Here is a 17,827-nt window from a genome sequence, read left to right on the forward strand (position 1 = left end):
TTAGAAAGAAGGTACAGTTTCCTGACAACAAAATCATAATATATGACAAAAGTCACAATTGTGTGCATAAATTCATATTTTTCTTCTTTTTTATTTTTCTTTCTGGAGAGCTCAGTATTGTTAATTCGGTAATTTTACCGATTTGACAAAATAATAATTATTTTGTATGTGCATATGCATGTGTGTGTGCGTGTGAGTGTGTATTCATTAGTTCACCTAAATCCTATTAAAAAATCCCATACCGTTCACCTAAACCGAACACTTCAGAATCCAGCCAGAGTCGTGAGGACCGTCAGGAGACCCGAGGAAGGACCAAAGAAAAGAAAATAAAGTGAAATCCAGCACCGACCAGGTGTACTTTTATTCTTAATGATATGTATTGCTTACAAGTACAAATAAGAGTATTTAACTTATACATCATCCAGCGACTCCATCATGCTTCAACCATGTCGATTGTGCACGTCTCTCGTGTTGAATTGAAAGGGAATAAGGTGATCTTCACTGGGAGGGAATCAAGTTAGCTGTGCTGACTCCCACAATGGCGCACTGCATCTTTCTCTAGACTTGCACTGGGCATAAAAATATGGCTCTTTATATGAGGAAATAAAGTGAACAACTGCTATTTGTACGTCAAGGTTTATTAGCTGTAGTGTAGATGCCACACATGGCGCTAAAGCAATACTTTAGTCTAAATGCAGTTCCTCAACTGAAGTCAATGTAGTTCGTTGACACCAAGATGGTGGCAAAGCAATACTTTTATTACTTTGGCCTGAACACAAAAATATCGTATTTCAGTGAATAATGAAGGATAGTTTTGGGATGTTCACTGTAACTTAACTAAGAAAAAAATGCGCTAATTATGCAATGATAATATCATATTATATCAGACACAATTCAGTATTTTATATATGTTGGACAGAAAGTTATGATTCCGTATCTAACTGAACTTTATTATCCTTGTATTGGATCTATTCAGATAGTGTAGGTGTACCTAATAGCGTGACCTGTGAGTTTACATCAGCACTATATTGTCCATGTGGGCTTTTGGCTCATATACAGCACAAGTATGTAATATCTCGTTTAATTAGCAAAGGCAAGCCCTCGGACTAACAGGCATATGGTGTTCACTCTCCCACGGCCTCGGCCTAGCTATGAATATGCATATTGTGGGACCTCGGTAGCTTGTTATCCGCCAATGAATTCAACACAAGCCTAATCCCAGACCTATTATTTACCCCTTGACCAAACATGCAAGTGGGGCTTCCAGACGTTTGACTTGGTTGGAACAGCTACCTTGGGATTCAGCTGCCTGCATGCACCTTATTCCATCCACTTACAACAAATAAAAGTCTCCCTCAATAGACGCCTTCCTTATAGCATCACTGGAGCCATTTGAACTCTGTTGCTAACCAAAACAGCAGCACCGGAGGAAGTAGACATTGCTCCCGATGTTGAAAAAGATGATCTTGCGTTATATGGTGATGGGTCTCACCAGATGTCGCTGTTTTCTGTTTTACGGATGTGAATTTTTCAAATTAATATAGAGCAGTGTTCAACAGTTTAACTCCTGTTTAACAGGGTTTTGCATTGTCCTGTTAATTGTGTCATCCACTACATAAAATTATCCAAAAACCAATAATGGATAATTTCAAATAAAGAACTATATATATATATTTTATTTTTTTAATTTAACACCTAAAAATGCTCCCCTCTAAAAACGAAAAAACGAACAAAAACAAAACCAAAATGTAACAAAATACATAAATGTTAAATTTTTTTTTTTTTACCTGTATACCAAATGAGTGGGTGGATGGACACCATGGAAAAAAGTAAGAAAGGCGGAGAGAGCTTAGTCAGTCAAAACATGTTATGAATTTAAATAAGACATTTGGGAGTGGGAGGATTTCAAGCAAAATGATGCACAAAACAATACAATAGAATAGAACATAACTTTATTTGTCTGTTTCAAGATAAACATAAATTCATCTTTAAACACAGCGTTCATACCACAATTATAAAAATATTTTTTTAAATGTAGGTAACTGAAGTTATTTTTTTCTTTTTCTTAAATGTTATACAATATGAGGTGTAGCCTACTTAGAATAGTTTTAGAGACAATTTTGACCAATTTGTAGTCGCTGTGGTGAGCTGGGGTTGGGGTCCTTAATATTATTTTCTTCATGGGGGGGCTGGAAAATAACTGAGAAGCACTGATGAGTGTCAATACTTGAGCCACATCTGGTCCTTGGAAAAATGCCCTGCATCCAAAAAGTTTAAGAGGATTGGTTGTGCGATCAATTAAAAAAAAATTAATAAACGTGCATTTTTGATTGAGGCATTTATATGACTCGAGTTGAAAGCTGTTTCTAATCATTTGACCCACGCGTGGAGCAAAAGGAAAGTGTCTCATTTTGTTGTTGCACAAAGACACCACACTTCTTCCGTGGCACTAATCAACTCATCAAACAAAGCAAGTAAGAGGCGCAAAGAAGCTCGCAACACCTTCCCTGCAGGGCTGTGCAGACGGACACCCATCCAGGGGAGTGCGTGCGCGTGGGGGCCGGGGAGGCGTTTTTCTTTTCTCTCCTAGCTTTTTCTCAAGGTAGGACAGGCACTTTCGGCTTGTCTCATTTGAAGGAAAACTGAGAAAAGAAAAGGGGGGGAAAAAAAAAAACGAACTGAAGGCGACGTACGTCGTGATTGCGCCTCACCGTCCGACTTTCCCGAATCCGCGCGAGTTGGCCGCCAGCAGCACCCCCACAAGCCGGTTCCGAAGCCTCCCCCAAAAGAATCACCTACCAGTATCAAGTACAAGTTTTGTAATCGAGCGCCGATTCTCGGCACGCGGCGAGCAGCAGCGACGAGGAGAAAGTTCCCCGCTTGAGGGCGAAAGCAGACTTTTTGTGTGCTGGAGGACGCAAAGTTTGCCAACGTGCCAAAGGAGTTCGCCAGTTCTGTCAGATGCGACATGCAGCCATGGTAATTACGATTTTTGTTTTCCTGTGAGGCTTATTCTTGTTTGTAAATACAGAATCAGGAGATGACAGTGGGTTTTACTTGGTTTATTCTGTGGTACATGAACGCATCAGAGCAGATGAAAAGTTGTCATGCATTTGTTTTCTTCCCCTTTTCTTGCCCCCCCCCCCCCAAACATTTATTAATGACATTTGTCAATCAAGAAATAAACCAAATATAGCATAACATCACAAGGAAGGAGAAAGTGATTTTTTTTTTTAATTCTGTAGTAAATTCTACGCATATTTTGATCAACATTTTTGACATTTAAATAGCAAAAGTGACATCTGATTGCATGCAATCCATCTTAAAACACCCGCAAAGTGATTTATTGATGTTTTAATACACTTACACTTTTCAATGAGCCATGTACATACATTTTGTTGCATTTTCTGGATTATGTTAAGGCCTAAAATTCCTTTAGCCCTCATCTGTGCAGTATATATTATTCAAATCACAATTTCAGTTTGTTCTGGGCGAAATCCCGAAACGGCCCCTCCTTATAGGATTGTTAATTTGGGCAAAAAGTTGTTGTTTTGCCACTTGGAAGGCATATAAAAGGTGAAGGCAATATTTTTACAGTGTTGTCCACTCATCAGGATAATAAGGGGAGGACACATCGAGCTCAGACAAAATGTAACAGGCACACATGCCATATCCATGTCATACATTTTAGTGGACAGCTAAAAGTAAGGCGAGAGCAGAAATAACGAAACAGTGCGAGATGAATGAGCCCCACTTGAAAGCGCCGCCAAAGTACCTTCACACATTCATCAATGAGTGTGTGTGTTGCACAGGATTTTTGGCTTGTGTGAGTGCTTGTGTGTCGGGGATGTTTCTGAGGTCCGAGCTGTTCGCGAAGAATGCCAATTTACATTCCAGGGGTGACATTTCATGACTTTTATCTTCGTGCTGCTCTCTTTACCGGCAGTGCATAAGGCACGAGTGTTTGCAATCGTTCTTGACCATACAACAAAGCTCCTTCACTTCTGCAGGTGTGGGATTGGACGAGATAAAAATTACTAGCATAAGAGTTGCCGCGGGCTGTCTTGTAAGTGGAGATAAATGACAAAGAGGACTCGTGAAGAAAAACGACCACAAAAGTTTGTGTGAAGTTGAACACAGCATATCACAGAAATTCCCAGATTTGCCCCTATTGGCTGTTAACAGTGAGGGATGACATCAGAGCAATGTGATTGGCCACTCAGTAAGTTCTTAGCGACGAGGCCATGACATCACTCATTTCCAATTATTTGGTTCTGGTAAATAGCACCGTCCTCAATAAGAACCCCCAGTTTGGACCTTGATCACATTTTTTTGCTGCGAAATGGCGATGCTGTTAGCATGCACAGCATATAAACATTGACAGCAATGTTGCTATAGTTGCCCCTCCTCAGCTAATCACATGACGTGAGGTGGAAGGCAAAAAAAAAGAAAAAAGCGGAGGTTGTCAGCCCGGTCGTGATTCCTGTGGTACTTCGGGAATCATGAGAGGGGAGAGAAGTGTGTGTGCCGAGCCGCTGGTTAGTCGGTTCAATAATCTCCTGGACAGGTGGGCCGGCGAAGACCCTCTCCGCCGCTGGCCCTTAGAGAGGCTGCTAATGAAGAGAAAGGCTGCTTAGAGGTGCTCCGCTCCGACCCCATCAACCCTACCCTGTACCCCCTGCTGGCTTCCTCTGATTACTGCCCAACACCAGAACACTCCATCCTCTCTGACTGCCGCATCCCTTTCTCTTTATTTGAAATAGAATGGCGTGAGTAATAATAACGATGTTAGGAGAGCAACTCGATTCAACATTTTATTTTGATAACCACATCAACGGACACTATAAGTCAGACCTGGCAGGGGCTTACCTGCATGCATTTATGGGTTACCATAAAACACGTGGAAAGGTGGAAGCCAATCAATTCCGCTCACTGATTGACATCATCTATTCAAAAAGATGTGTAGAATGATTAAGATGTAGATTTCAAGAAGACGTCCAATGATGGTTACCATAAACATGGTGGCAGACAATCTGTCATGTACCACAAAAGTCAAGATTGAGAAGAGACTTTCTAATTTTGAGGAGCATTTTTTTTTGTGCTTTATTAAAAATTATTTCCTTTTACCTACAGTAAAATCAAGTTTTTATTGCTTAAATGGGTTGTATGGTGCTTTAGCAAGGTTAACCTGGTCAAACGAAACAAAATGTTAAGATCTACAGTCATTTTTTTGTGCAAAAGTCCAAATCAAAATTCTGAACTGTATTGTGAAAGCAAACAAATAACATAAGTGATATATTAAATATATAGTGGACCCCGGCTATTCACGGTGGACAGAGACTGGGACGTCCTGTGAATAGCGAAAATCCGCATATAATTCACACCCATTGAAATGCATTGGGAAAAAAATCCTTAAAAAGGCTGCGGGGCTGGTGAACCCCCAAAAAACAACCCCCCCCCCCAAAATATTACAAAATATTGAAAACAAAATTTTAGCAATTAGCATGTCTTTAACATTTTCTGTTAATTACTCCTCGTCATCCCCTTTGTGACAACAATACTTGTAAGAATTGTAGCTTAGTTCTACAGAAGTAGTCGCTCTAATTTCCGATCAGTGGATGGAGTTATTATTGATCATTGCCAAAAGACTCTCAAAATATACACTCTCTCCTTTACTAATGCTAGTTTCCTTACTTTGTGGCAACCCACTTTTTCCTTGACAATCAAATAATACAGTACATTATACTGTATGTAGAGCTTGAAAACCCGATACAGGTAAGCAGTTTGTCTGTTGCAGCACGTCCTACCATACATGTAAATAGTTTTAGTCAGTAAAACACAATTAATGGCAAGCTTGGACAAACACCCCTATGCCTTAGCCAAACATGGTACAGCCCTGGTCACCTTTGCCCTAAAATTGTTTGGTTAGGTCAATTAGCCTACTAGTTTGCTAGCTGGACCATGAAACATGCCCCCGCACCTCTGACTCTAAGAAATCTCACCGTCTGGTAACTCCACTTCATATTATTAAAACATTTGCTTCTTACTACATGTTGACATTGCAGAGTGTAGTCGAAAGAAATTAGCTTCTCTTTAACTGAACATGAGCTTTAGCTTAGCACATTGTGTAGCTTAGCACATGCTTAGCTTAGCACAGCTCAAGACAACCTTAACTTGATTATTCTCATTATTAATCGCATCATTTTTGATTTGGGAGATAATCACGAGATGGCCTCCGTGCTCATCCATCCTCCACAAAGCTTTGCTGTGAAGTTAAAACCTCAGCAATGCTCGGGTGAATACAAAGTATGTGAGACACGCGGGGAAGGAAGACGGGGGGAAAAAAAGAACACATTTATTTTAGAGGAACTTTATCCAGACAGTGATTTCAAAGCAACATTCTTGCGGTGTATTTATCCATCCAGGGGAGGGTCGCCGCTGCGCCCACTCGGCCCCAGTAATGTCTCAGGTGGCCCACGGCGCGTCTTGGCCGCGACAGAAAAGGTAATATTGTGAAAAGGGAGTGAAGTGGGGTGAGGGTCGCACACCTGCGGAGCCTGGAGATGGAAAAAATGTCGGAACAAGACACCAGACTGCAGCAGAGGCGGAGTACTTAAAACAAATTGCACGGCCGGGTTCCTAATTTTAAGAAAGCAAAGGGCGAGACGTTAATAATCCGAAACAATAAACACCTAATAGATATAATTAGACTTCTCGGGGCCTCAGCAGCACGGCGAAAGAAATTGAATCCTCGCGCCTCACTTAGACTTTAATTTCCTGTGAATACATTTTAAAACTCCTCGCTACCTTAAATAAACAATGGACACTGATCAACGGGCTTAACTGCTGTTATGACAGGAGCATTTAGCGTGTTTTTACTCTTGCATTATCACATAGATTTCTATCAGCGGGGGTGTAAGTCTGCTATAAGATAGCCTTTGCCTCTTACTGATGGCTGTCTTTAATCAGATTACAATCAAGACTACATGATGTGAACTGTAAACTGAAGCTTGCACTTACACACACTCCCCCCCCCCCTTCATTTTTAAGGCTTTATTTTAAATACTAATCTAAATACAATTTTCCGAAAAAGGAAGATATGTTTTTAGCTAATTTGGGTACGGCCTTAAATAACCAATACATATAAATTGGATTCAAAAATAGCTTCCAAAATGCCTTTCATTGTTCAGCAACTTGTAATAATAGAGGTATTTTGTTATTTGTATGTTTACCACAAGCTGCAACGTAATGGTTCTGATAATATTTAGCACACACAAGAGGTTGAACACCTGGTTCGACCGATTGTTTGAAATTCCCATAGGTAATATAGCGATAGAAATAATCTGTTGCTGTCATAAAAGTTGACCACAAAAACCCATAAAACTGGACAAGGCAGTCGAAAAGAAAAGAAAAAAAAGCATAAAGGTCATCAAACTTGACCACAAAAACCTCTCAACAAGGACAAGGAATTTTAAAATTATGAAGAAAAAAAAGTAATTGTCATAAAACTTAACCACAAAAACCCATAAAAATGGGTCAAGGCATTTTAAAATAAGTAAGATAAATAAATAAATAAATAAAAATAAAGGTCATAACATTTGACCACAAAAACCTATATATATATATATATATATATTATTATTATTTTTTCAATACGCAGGCTTGCATGCGTCTGGAAAATTACCAATACTCGGTCTAACATGCCTCCACGGCAATTTATACTGCGTCTCTCCAGTCTTGCCCAAGTAAGTTACGAAACTAGAGTGCTCAGTCTTAGCCTTAATGGCCAATTTTAATGCACGGCCAAACGAATCACATCACACATTTAATTTGCTTTCATTTATTTCTACATTCCTAATTTTTATTTAACCAATTTAAAAAATAAGTTAATCAGTGTAAAACAAAAAAAATCAATAGTCAACTTAATTTTGATAACAAATTATGCTGGTCGGCGTTGAAACTGACTGGTCACTGCTCCTTCTTTCGGAATATGCGTCTTAATAAAGCCGCAAAAAGGAAAAAAAGAGCAAAATACATGCAGAGTGAGTTAGGCTGACATCTATAAGATATCAGATTTGAAGGGTATATTTTTCCCTAAAATTCCGTTTTTGTGTCTTAAACATGCACTTCACAGCAAAAGTATGAGCCCTTGAGATAATAAAAAAACAACTGCTGCTTTAATTGGGTTTATCTGAAACGAACTATCAGTTAGTGTGTAAAAAACACTTTTGTGTGGCAACAGTCCAGTCAGTAGTGAAATTGTATTTCAATGGTAATCCGTTGCTGAGCAGACCGCAACTCAACGTGACACTATGGAAGGAGCCGCCTCACAACCAGGAGTGAAATGACTCAGCTGGGACATTTGCGCTTATGTGGTGTCATTCACCTTTTACAGCTTCCATACTGCCATAAAAGCTGCTCGCTTGGAAACTCCAAAAACTTTGTTTCTTTCTTTTTCATTAAAGTGACTTCCGATGACTTTCTGCGCGGGTCCTTTACATGTTTACGCATCAGCGTACCTCTGAAGCGAAGGCGCGGTGGAAAAAGATCACCTCGGGCCACGCGGGGTGATTTGATTAAAAGAGAATCATTTGCCCTGGAGGTGTCTTTTCTGTTCCCTGCCGAAAAGCTGGCGTGAGAAATGTGATATGACAAGATAAGTGGTGGCTCATGAAAAATTCCTGAGGACTGAGACGTAGCATGTTGACTTTGGAATGGGCGGCGTGGCGGAGCTCTACCCGACAAAAGTTACTTTTCCTGCGAAATGGCTTATTCCAGAATGTTCTCATTTAGAACCTGTTTATATACGCAGCAAAAGACTGGATAAAGTGACCCCCCCTCCTCCTCTGTATTTAATTCCAGACATTCTCTCTTGCCATGTCCACCAATACTGTTATTGGCCACAGTGTCTTTAAATAAATCAATGGAGTGGGCACACAAACAGCCATTCACAGCAACATCCACACTTTTAGACAGTTTTGAGTTTTTGTTTTAGTGAGAAGTTGAGTCAAATTAAAACTTATGGGCAATTTCGACTGGAGTTTTTGATTTTTGGTGAGAGGAGTGGGGTAAACCTTGGGCTGTAAGGCAGACGTGCTAATCGCTGAGCCAAAATGCTGCAGCATGCACAATTATGCACTGATTCTTTTCCATTCATAAAAACTGGGAATTTTTGATCCATTACATTGTGCATGATAAAGAAATATCACCAGCTTTGTGTTGTAATTAGGGATGTTCGATACCACTTCTCTTGAGGCCGATACGATACTCAAATCTTCAGAACTCATTGATACCGATACCAAGTGTCAATACCATTACAATTTATGATACATAAAATAAAAAAAACAATGACAGATTTAAAAAAAAAAAAAGGACCAATTATTGCAAATTTCCTTAAAATTGCTTGAAATGAATGGCAATTACATTCCTTCAATTTGCTCATACAAGTCTTTTTGCATAGAGCACACAAAATGAATTAAAAAAAATAGATAAATAAAATGAAAAAAATAATCCAGTGGCCAGGAAAAAAAAGTCCCAATCAAAATATGTTTTAAGGAATACAGTAGGGCTGCAACTATCGAGTATTTTAGTATTCAAATACTCAACTGAAAATTCTACTCAAGTACACGGATAAAGTATAGTTTTGCTTGGATAAAGAGTAATTTAAAGTACTCAACAAAAACATTTTCACTTAATAATGAAAAACAAATTGGCTCAATGGTTTATTTTTTATTTTTAAATCAACAGTTTATTTTTTCAAATTGTACACTTACAATATACGCCAGGATAGTGATTATGAATTGATGAATTTGGAGCAGTTGGTGATGTAAGTGGCTAAATTAAAAGTAGCCTGTGCGTCCGCTACGCTAAAGCCTTAAATAAACGAGTACAGGAAAAAGCTCTTGGATTTTTCGCACTTGAGGTACCTGTGGCGGTCAATAAATGCAACAAAAAACATTTTTAGCCTTTAGTTCCTGACCGAAAAACGGCCACAAGAGCGGGGATCGATACCAGTATCGATATCCGTCCCGAGTACAGATACCATGAAACATGTCTGGTACCGACCCGATACCGATACCTGATATCGGTACTCGCCCATCTCTAGTTGTAATAATGTAATGCAAATATAGTGCTTGTCCAACCTAGCAAGTCCCCGACTTGAAATGTTAAACAGGCTCAGAAATGCATTCATCTGCTTTCTTTAAAACTTCACAAGGTTAACAATGACAATGATTGGACCTTCAGTGTTCATGTTTCTTTTAACACTCTCTTAGCCTTGCCCCCCCCGCCGTTAGTTCAGAATTTGATTCAACCTCACCCAGGACAGGAAGTCTTCGCTTTGTGTTTTCATCTGTTCATGTAAAAATAATAAGAAGAATAATAAAGGACTAACGCCCCTGTCAAAGTTAAGTTGTGGTAGATGAAATTCAATATAAATGAACTTTAACTGCACTGTAAATGTGGCATTTCCTTGATATATTTATTAGGGCTTTGCACGAATCGGTGGTAACTTGAATTGAGTAGCAAAATGGCCAAAATGAGCGTTGAATCAGAATGTTCCTATTCGAGTCAGACACGTTATAGCATATTATCGCCAGAGAGGATTTCTTGGATGGTACGTCCTGTTTCCCTATGTCTGCCGTATCTACGTGTGGAGTACACATGCGTAAAAGCTACTTACACACTTCAATCGAGCGGGTGCCTGGAAGTACTTATGGGAATTTTGTGCCGGCTAACACCTCGCTGTTGGCCGTTAACGCTGTCCTAGCAACACAAATATTTGGCCGGCTAACGCCTTGCTGTTGGCCGGCTAACGCTGTGCTAGCAACAAACAAAAGGGAGTTTGCAAACTTGGACGCCGGACCTGAGAGACGAACTAGTTTAGCACTAGCTAGGATGAGGCTAGCAGCAATGTAGAAAAAAAAAAAGGTTAACCTTTCCGTGTATGCAACTGAATGAGATGTGAATATGGCTTTGTAAACATATGATTACGATAAGGCGCTATCAACAGAATATGCACTTTAGCATTTGGAGCAAATTGGATTTTTCATTTGTTGGACTATGACGTGTTTTTCACCAAAAGTGCACTGAGTAGGCTAATTAATTTTTGTTGATTCGGTCATTCAGTGGCTAATAAATGCAAAGATTGGTGCAAATCCGACGAGGTGGTGCATCTTGCCAATAAAAGACAATTCAGTTCGATTGGATGCACAAAACCAATTTTCCAAGTCAAACCAATTTTTGTTATTCATTAAAGTATATTTCAATATAATGTAGTGCTGTCAAAGTTAAAGCATTAAACGGATAAATTAATCACAAAAAATATTGCATTAATCATGAATTAAAGCAGATTAATTGCACTATTAATTTTGACCATAGATTATCCTTAACGTGACAGCGGATGGCTACGTTTAAGGTAGCACAGGTTGTTTGAGCAATAAACATAATAACATACATTAAAGTAAAGCATTTAATAAATGTTTGCGTATGGCATTTAGAATATTTGTTCATGTCAAAATATTGGGGTCTTTTTTTCCCCATTTTACATTATGCAAGTCATTCATTGGAGGATGAGCGTGTGCAGTGGATCAAAACATGTTGAAGACGTCCTCATAACATTAAATGTCAAAAGAATTAACACATAACCGGTGCTCTTCAAATTTGGCTAAAAAAGGCTTTTTTATTAAGTGATTAATTGTGATTAATCTGATTACAAAATGTAATCGTTTGACAGCTCTAATATAATGTTACATAGTTATGGAGTAATGTGATGGTGACCTGTTTGAAAAGAGCGGCTGTCATGACTGCAGGGGGGTGGGGTGTTGTGGCGTCAGTGATGTTTTCAGAGCTGCGGGGGGAAATCTGCTGACAGGTAGCGTGTCGGCTGGTGTGTGTGGGGGGGGGGGGGGGGGGGGGAGGGGACAGTGGCGCTTTTGAGGAGGACACAAGAGACAAGTCTCCCAGAGCGGCAGGCGGGGAGAAATAGGCCCTCTTTCATGTGACTCCGCATTCCGCCAAGGCAGGCGCAGGCACAAGACGGGACATGCGTCTGAGGTGAACCCCGCCCTCCATTCCCTCGTCGCTCTGCTGCACGATGACCTTAACGTTTATCAAAGGACCCTGTGCTGGAATTCTTTCTGACCATCTGTGTCAACGTACATGGTATGGCATGCACGCATCTGTGTAGTCCATCAAGCGTTCTCTTGAGATTTTAGCAGGAAATCGGGCTAAAAGTTTAGCAGGGCATCATGCTTATTAGTGGACTATTAGCTAGCAATAGTGCCAAGACCATCGATGAGATACAAGGAGAAAGAAAGATAAATTAATACCAATAGATTTTTAGAGGACTTTCAATTAAAGTATAGCTTTACATTGAGGAGCCAAAGCCGAACAATCAAAGATAAACATTCAAGCATTCTTCACTAGACTTTCATACAAACGTTCCGCAAAGCTAGTTGAGTATCTGTTTTTAATTATGCTCACAAACAATGAATTACATAAAGCATTGTAAATTGTGCATTATCCCGAAAACAATTCTCGAAAGCAGTGTTTCTCAACCCTGGTTCTCGGTGCACACTATCCAGCCTCTTTTCCATGTCTCCCAACTCCAACTCAGGTGGGATCGTTATCGGGCTCCTCCAGAGCTTGCTGATGAGCTGTCATTTGAATCAGCTGCGTTGGGAATAGGGAGACATGGAAAACAGGCTGGATAGTGTGCCTCGAGGACCGGGGTTGAGAAACAATGCTCTAAAGCAGTCCTTCTCAACTCCGGTCCTTGAGTACCCCAATCCAGCCTGTTTTCCATGTCTCCTTCAGCCAACACAGCTGAGGATTGTTATCATGCTTCATGCAGATCTTTCTGATTTGCGGAACGTTTGAAACACCTGTGTTGGCTGTTGGAGAAATGGAAAACAGGCTGGATAGGGGTACTCGAGGACCGGGGTTGAGAAACAATGCTCTAAAGCAGTCCTTCTCAACTCCGGTCCTTGAGTACCCCAATCCAGCCTGTTTTCCATGTCTCCTTCAGCCAACACAGCTGAGGATTGTTATCATGCTTCATGCAGAACTTTCTGATTTGCGGAACGTTTGAAACACCTGTGTTGGCTGTTGGAGAAATGGAAAACAGGCTGGTTAGGGGTACTCGAGGACCGGGGTTGAGAACCACTGCTCTAAAGAACCGACCGATCACCCAACCAAGCTGCTTCCTAACACAGGCTTCCCCAATCCAATCCTCTGTATTCCCAACACACCTGATTCCTATAATCAGCTCATCAAGCTAGCTCCGCAGAAGCCTGATAATGATTCTGATCTTTAGGATCAGGTGTGTTGGAGGAAACATCTAAATCATAGGTGTCAAACTCCGGTCCTTGAGGGCCGCAGTCCTGCAGGTTTTGGAGGGTTCCCTCTTCCAACACAAGCTGATTTTTATCAGCAGGATCGTTATCAGGCTTATGCAGAGCTTGCTGATGAGCTGATCATATATCAGCTGTGTTGGAGAACAGAAACATCCAAAACCTGCAGGACTGTGGCCCTCCAGGACCGGAGTTTTACAACTATGATCTAAATCCGACATAACTCCAGCTCGTGAAAACTGTCCTAACCAACCAACCAACCGACCGAAGTAACTTGATAATGTCAGTTTACTACCAATTCCATCATCAAATAATCAAACATCGACTTCATTATTTGTCAACCAGTTTCACATCAATTTCATGATACAACATTCATTACAGATTTTTTTTCCGTACAATTGACATACAAATATGGAGGACATTTCTTGAGGCATGTCATTTGTAGAAAAACCGACACTTAAAAAAACTAACATAACTCCAGATAGATCCGAGACATGACGATGTTAAGCCAATATTCCAATCGTACTAAAGTGTAAGCGTAGGGTCTCAATAATGTGGCATGGCCTCAAAAGACACATGCGCACACTCACTCACACACATTCTGTCCTCTTCCATGTTTCTTTATTGTACCTCCTGTCACTTTGTCCTATTCATTTAACCTTTCATTAGAGCCAACAGACAGTCTGCACGGCTTCAGGAACAATGCCAAAAAAGCCCCACTGTCACAGTTATTAGATTCCTCTGGCCTCCTTCTACCCTGGCAACTCAATATGAAGAGCGAGACGGCCCGTTCTGAGGGACCACGGGACCGGGAGAGGGGGGGGGGGGGGGACTGAGGGAAGAGGGGAAAAAACGGGGAGGAAAGAGGTTGACACCGCCGCCCATCTCCTGTGGCGAAAGCTCCTCTTGACTTTGACGGGCGGGAAAGTGAGCCGTTGGCGGAAACGTGAGAGGACGAGCGCGGTGGAGGAGTTGCAGTGAAAACACAAGCAGTTTGTGTAGGAATTCAGTTTTTAATGGCCAGTAAGGAATTCTGGATCCCTCCGACCCCCCCCCCCCCCCCCCCCCACGTCCCACAGAGGATGCACAGACACTCCCACCACCTCCTCCGCCTACTTCCGTCTTTCTGTCACCAGTGTCTCTCGTTTTCTCAATCTTTCAAGTCATCCCAGAGCCTCAACAGCTGTAAAAGTGCTTCGGGTCCTCGTTTGGCCGTGAAAAAGATAACATGGTGGTCTTGTATTTTGAATGAGGAGCCACATGAGTGTCACTGTGATGATTGCAGCTCTCTTAGTACTTTGGGATGTGTCCAAAACGTTCCAGGACTTGTGACACAAAAGGTATATTTCAAACCCAAACTACAAACTATGAGGCCAGACAATCGAGTGACACGTCGACAAACAAATCATGCAGTGTTTGCTTCGTTCGGTGTGTGAGAAAAAGCAAGCAGGTTAAGTCGTAGCTTCTTCACCATGACAACGTCTTCAGCGCCCGACAATTCCTGGACGAAAGGAACATTGCCGTAATGGAGCTGGCTCCATATGATTTTTTTGGGGGGTTGACTTGAATCTGCACCAAAATGTACTGAATAGGGGAGTCGGGCGATTACAATTTTATAATCGTAATTAATCGCATGACTTCAATAGTTAACTCACAATTAATGGCAACATTTTGTATCTGTTCTAAATGTGCAATAAAATATTTTGTATAAGTTTTCATAAGCTTGTTAACATAAAAGTGGAAAAAATATTAAACTAATAGAAATATGGCTGCATCTTTTTGTCACTGATACAATAATTTCATAATAATTCATAACATTTAGTTAAAATAAAAAAGATGTACTGTACTGTAAAAAAAAAAAGAAGTGTGATATTGATTTGTGTTGAGGTAATTTTTCTGCCACTAGATGGCATAATTTCATTTGGAAGACGTTGGTGACAGTTCAGTGCATTTTTATTTTCTTATTAAGAGCTATCTAAACTTTAATATGAAATAACATGTGAAATTATGCACATTTTAAAAATTGCAAAATACAACTTGCCCCCCAGTCTTCACAAATATATGCATTATTCTTAAATTTATTACTGCTAAATTGCTGAAATTGTCCTGTTTATAGGGGACGGTCCTATCTCGTGCAAGTGGGCCACTGCTCACCCTCTACTATGGGGACAATGGAGTACAGCTTTCGTTAGCATGCAGTGGACATGACATTAAATACGAATACCTCCCCCAAAACCACCATCACTTTGACATCTTAACTTGAGCACGTGCTGCTCATCAGAAGCAAACAATCTGCGCATCCAACAAAATTCAATGCAGCTCTGTTTACTTCGTTTTGTGTGGTCATCACTCGAACCTACCGGTTGCCTGCCCAGGCTCGCTCCGTAAACATTGGAGGAGTTGCTCATGTTGATAGGCGGTAAATGTATGAAAATTCGCCAAATTGTGAGGTCCCAATCAAATTACAGCCCACAGACAATTTTTTTTTTAGGAAAAGGCAGCTCACTCAAGATTCAATGGTTGCGTAATTCCATCGGGCAGGCACTCCAGATAAGAAAGACAACAAGGTAGCGTGACCCAAGCGCAGGGAAGCACGGAAGAAAAAGACATTAGCAGGGATCATTTGAAAATATGTATTTTTACAAAAATGTAGCAGGACTTCAAATACAAAAGTAATGTCAAAAAACAAGATAAGAGAAGAAAGTCTCACCACCGCAGACGACAGCGAACATGACATGACGCAGGACACGAGACCTTATATCAGTGCTTGATAGTCAGACTAAAAAAAAAGATCTGATATTACACAGATGACATCACTTTGCTAGCTGACTGTGACGTGTATAAACTTTACTGGGCGACAAGAGGCAGTTGCAGCGATGGGCTGTCGGGCAAGCACCAAGTTTCTTTTCATGTCAAGTAAAGAGAAATAAGTCGTGGTGTGATAAAGCATAACTTAAATTGTCATGTTTTATTTGACATCTTGTGGTATTCTCAAAAAGCAGCCTACTTCTTTTTCCTATTCTGTCGTCAACAAACAGAGCTATCTGATTTGTACTTTGTTAATTCACCAGACTCAAAGCTCTTATTTCTTCTTTGCCTCTCATCTACTAAATATGCTCATTTTATATAGTGCCCCCTAGTGTTCAGACTGAGGCACCACATAACTGAAACACCTTGTGTAACAGGCGGAGGTACCTAATTGGTCTAGATAATGAACCAAAGCCAAATCGGTTCCAAATCCAAAAGGTCAAGAAAAGCGCAGATTATCTCACAAAACATGATTTCTGTTTGTTTTGTCCTTTAACGCAATTACCATAGCGCATCTTCCTATTTTTTTTTTTTAATCAGTTCTTCAAATTATTTAAAAACAATCTTGACTTTGAAGCTTGACCCTTATTTCCAAACGTTTTTTCGCCCCTCCTCGTTGAATAAGGGACAGTGTTTGTGCGAGCACGCCGTGCCCTTGGCCACCGTCGGAGCGCTCACAGTGGCTTTGATTGTGCTCTTTGTTTGGCGAGCCTTGCAGAGCTCGACTTCATTTTGCAAAGCAATTACAAGGCGGCGCGTCAAATAGTTTTCAATCTTGAAGATGAAGGTAAAAAAAAAAAAGTTCACTTCTTTATAGTCTTGCTTGTCACCTGCATGGTGATCCAAGGTCCATCCCTCTTTATTTGTGTGCTTAAATCTTTTGAAAGTATTCCAAGGCTGCCTTCATTCACATTTAGCACGCTGTGTGGGGATTCGGTAAGCATGGTTATGCTTCAGCCTTTGAGACATCCTCAGGACATTTTGTGCCAAAATGGCAAAGAAACACAAAAAATTGTACATTTGGTTCGACATATATGTCGCATTAAAAATGCCATATTTGATTCCACATTTATCTTAAAATGCACTAATGAAATCCTTCAAATTTTCATTTTGATTACTGTGCTAGCAAAACTGTTAATTTTGTATTTAACATTATATCCTCAAACAAGACTATCAATTTCCGTCATTAAGTCAAGTAAAAGTAAAATAAGTAAAATAAGTAAAAGTAAAAACAAATTATTTATTTTGATTCAACATGAAGATAATCAGTCTGCCTTCATGAAGGACTACTACTGTTGAGAAGAAATGTGAATAATTTTAAATTAAAGTTATTTTTTATACTAAATAAATTCATAATCAAAAATAATTATCATTTAATTTGATAATCAATTAAGCCTCTAAAATACTGTATATATGTAAGAAAACATACAGTTGTACCTCGGAATTTGAACATAATTCGTTCCTGCGAAGTGTTCAAAGTCCGAATTGTTCAACCTCCGAAAAATGTTTCCCCATAGGAAATAATGTAAATGCAATTCATCCGTTCCCAACCTCCAAAAACAGAAAACTCCCATTTTAATTTCTATGAATGTTTTTTTACATTTACAGTACAGTACAGTATTTAAACAATAAAAATACCTTACCTTTTTGTTGTTGTGGTGGGATGG

General features: G+C 40.1%; 1 protein-coding gene across 2 annotated transcripts in view; it reads left to right on the forward strand.

The window, feature by feature from the left end:
• The first annotated feature begins 2,891 nt into the window (after positions 1-2,891).
• Positions 2,892-17,827, forward strand: part of bnc2 (basonuclin zinc finger protein 2) — a 192,082-nt gene continuing 177,146 nt past the window's right edge. For both annotated transcript variants that reach the window (XM_086083796.1, XM_086083801.1), the window contains exon 1: positions 2,892-2,979. In XM_086083796.1, the coding sequence (XP_085939922.1) occupies positions 2,962-2,979 (18 nt within the window). In that variant the 5' untranslated portion in view covers positions 2,892-2,961. The remainder of the gene's footprint in view (positions 2,980-17,827) is intronic.

The sequence above is a fragment of the Leptonotus elevatus genome, chromosome 8 (genome assembly GCF_054856555.1).
Source record: "Leptonotus elevatus isolate MCC_2025b chromosome 8, RoL_Lele_1.0, whole genome shotgun sequence".
Lineage (NCBI taxonomy): Eukaryota > Metazoa > Chordata > Actinopteri > Syngnathiformes > Syngnathidae > Leptonotus > Leptonotus elevatus.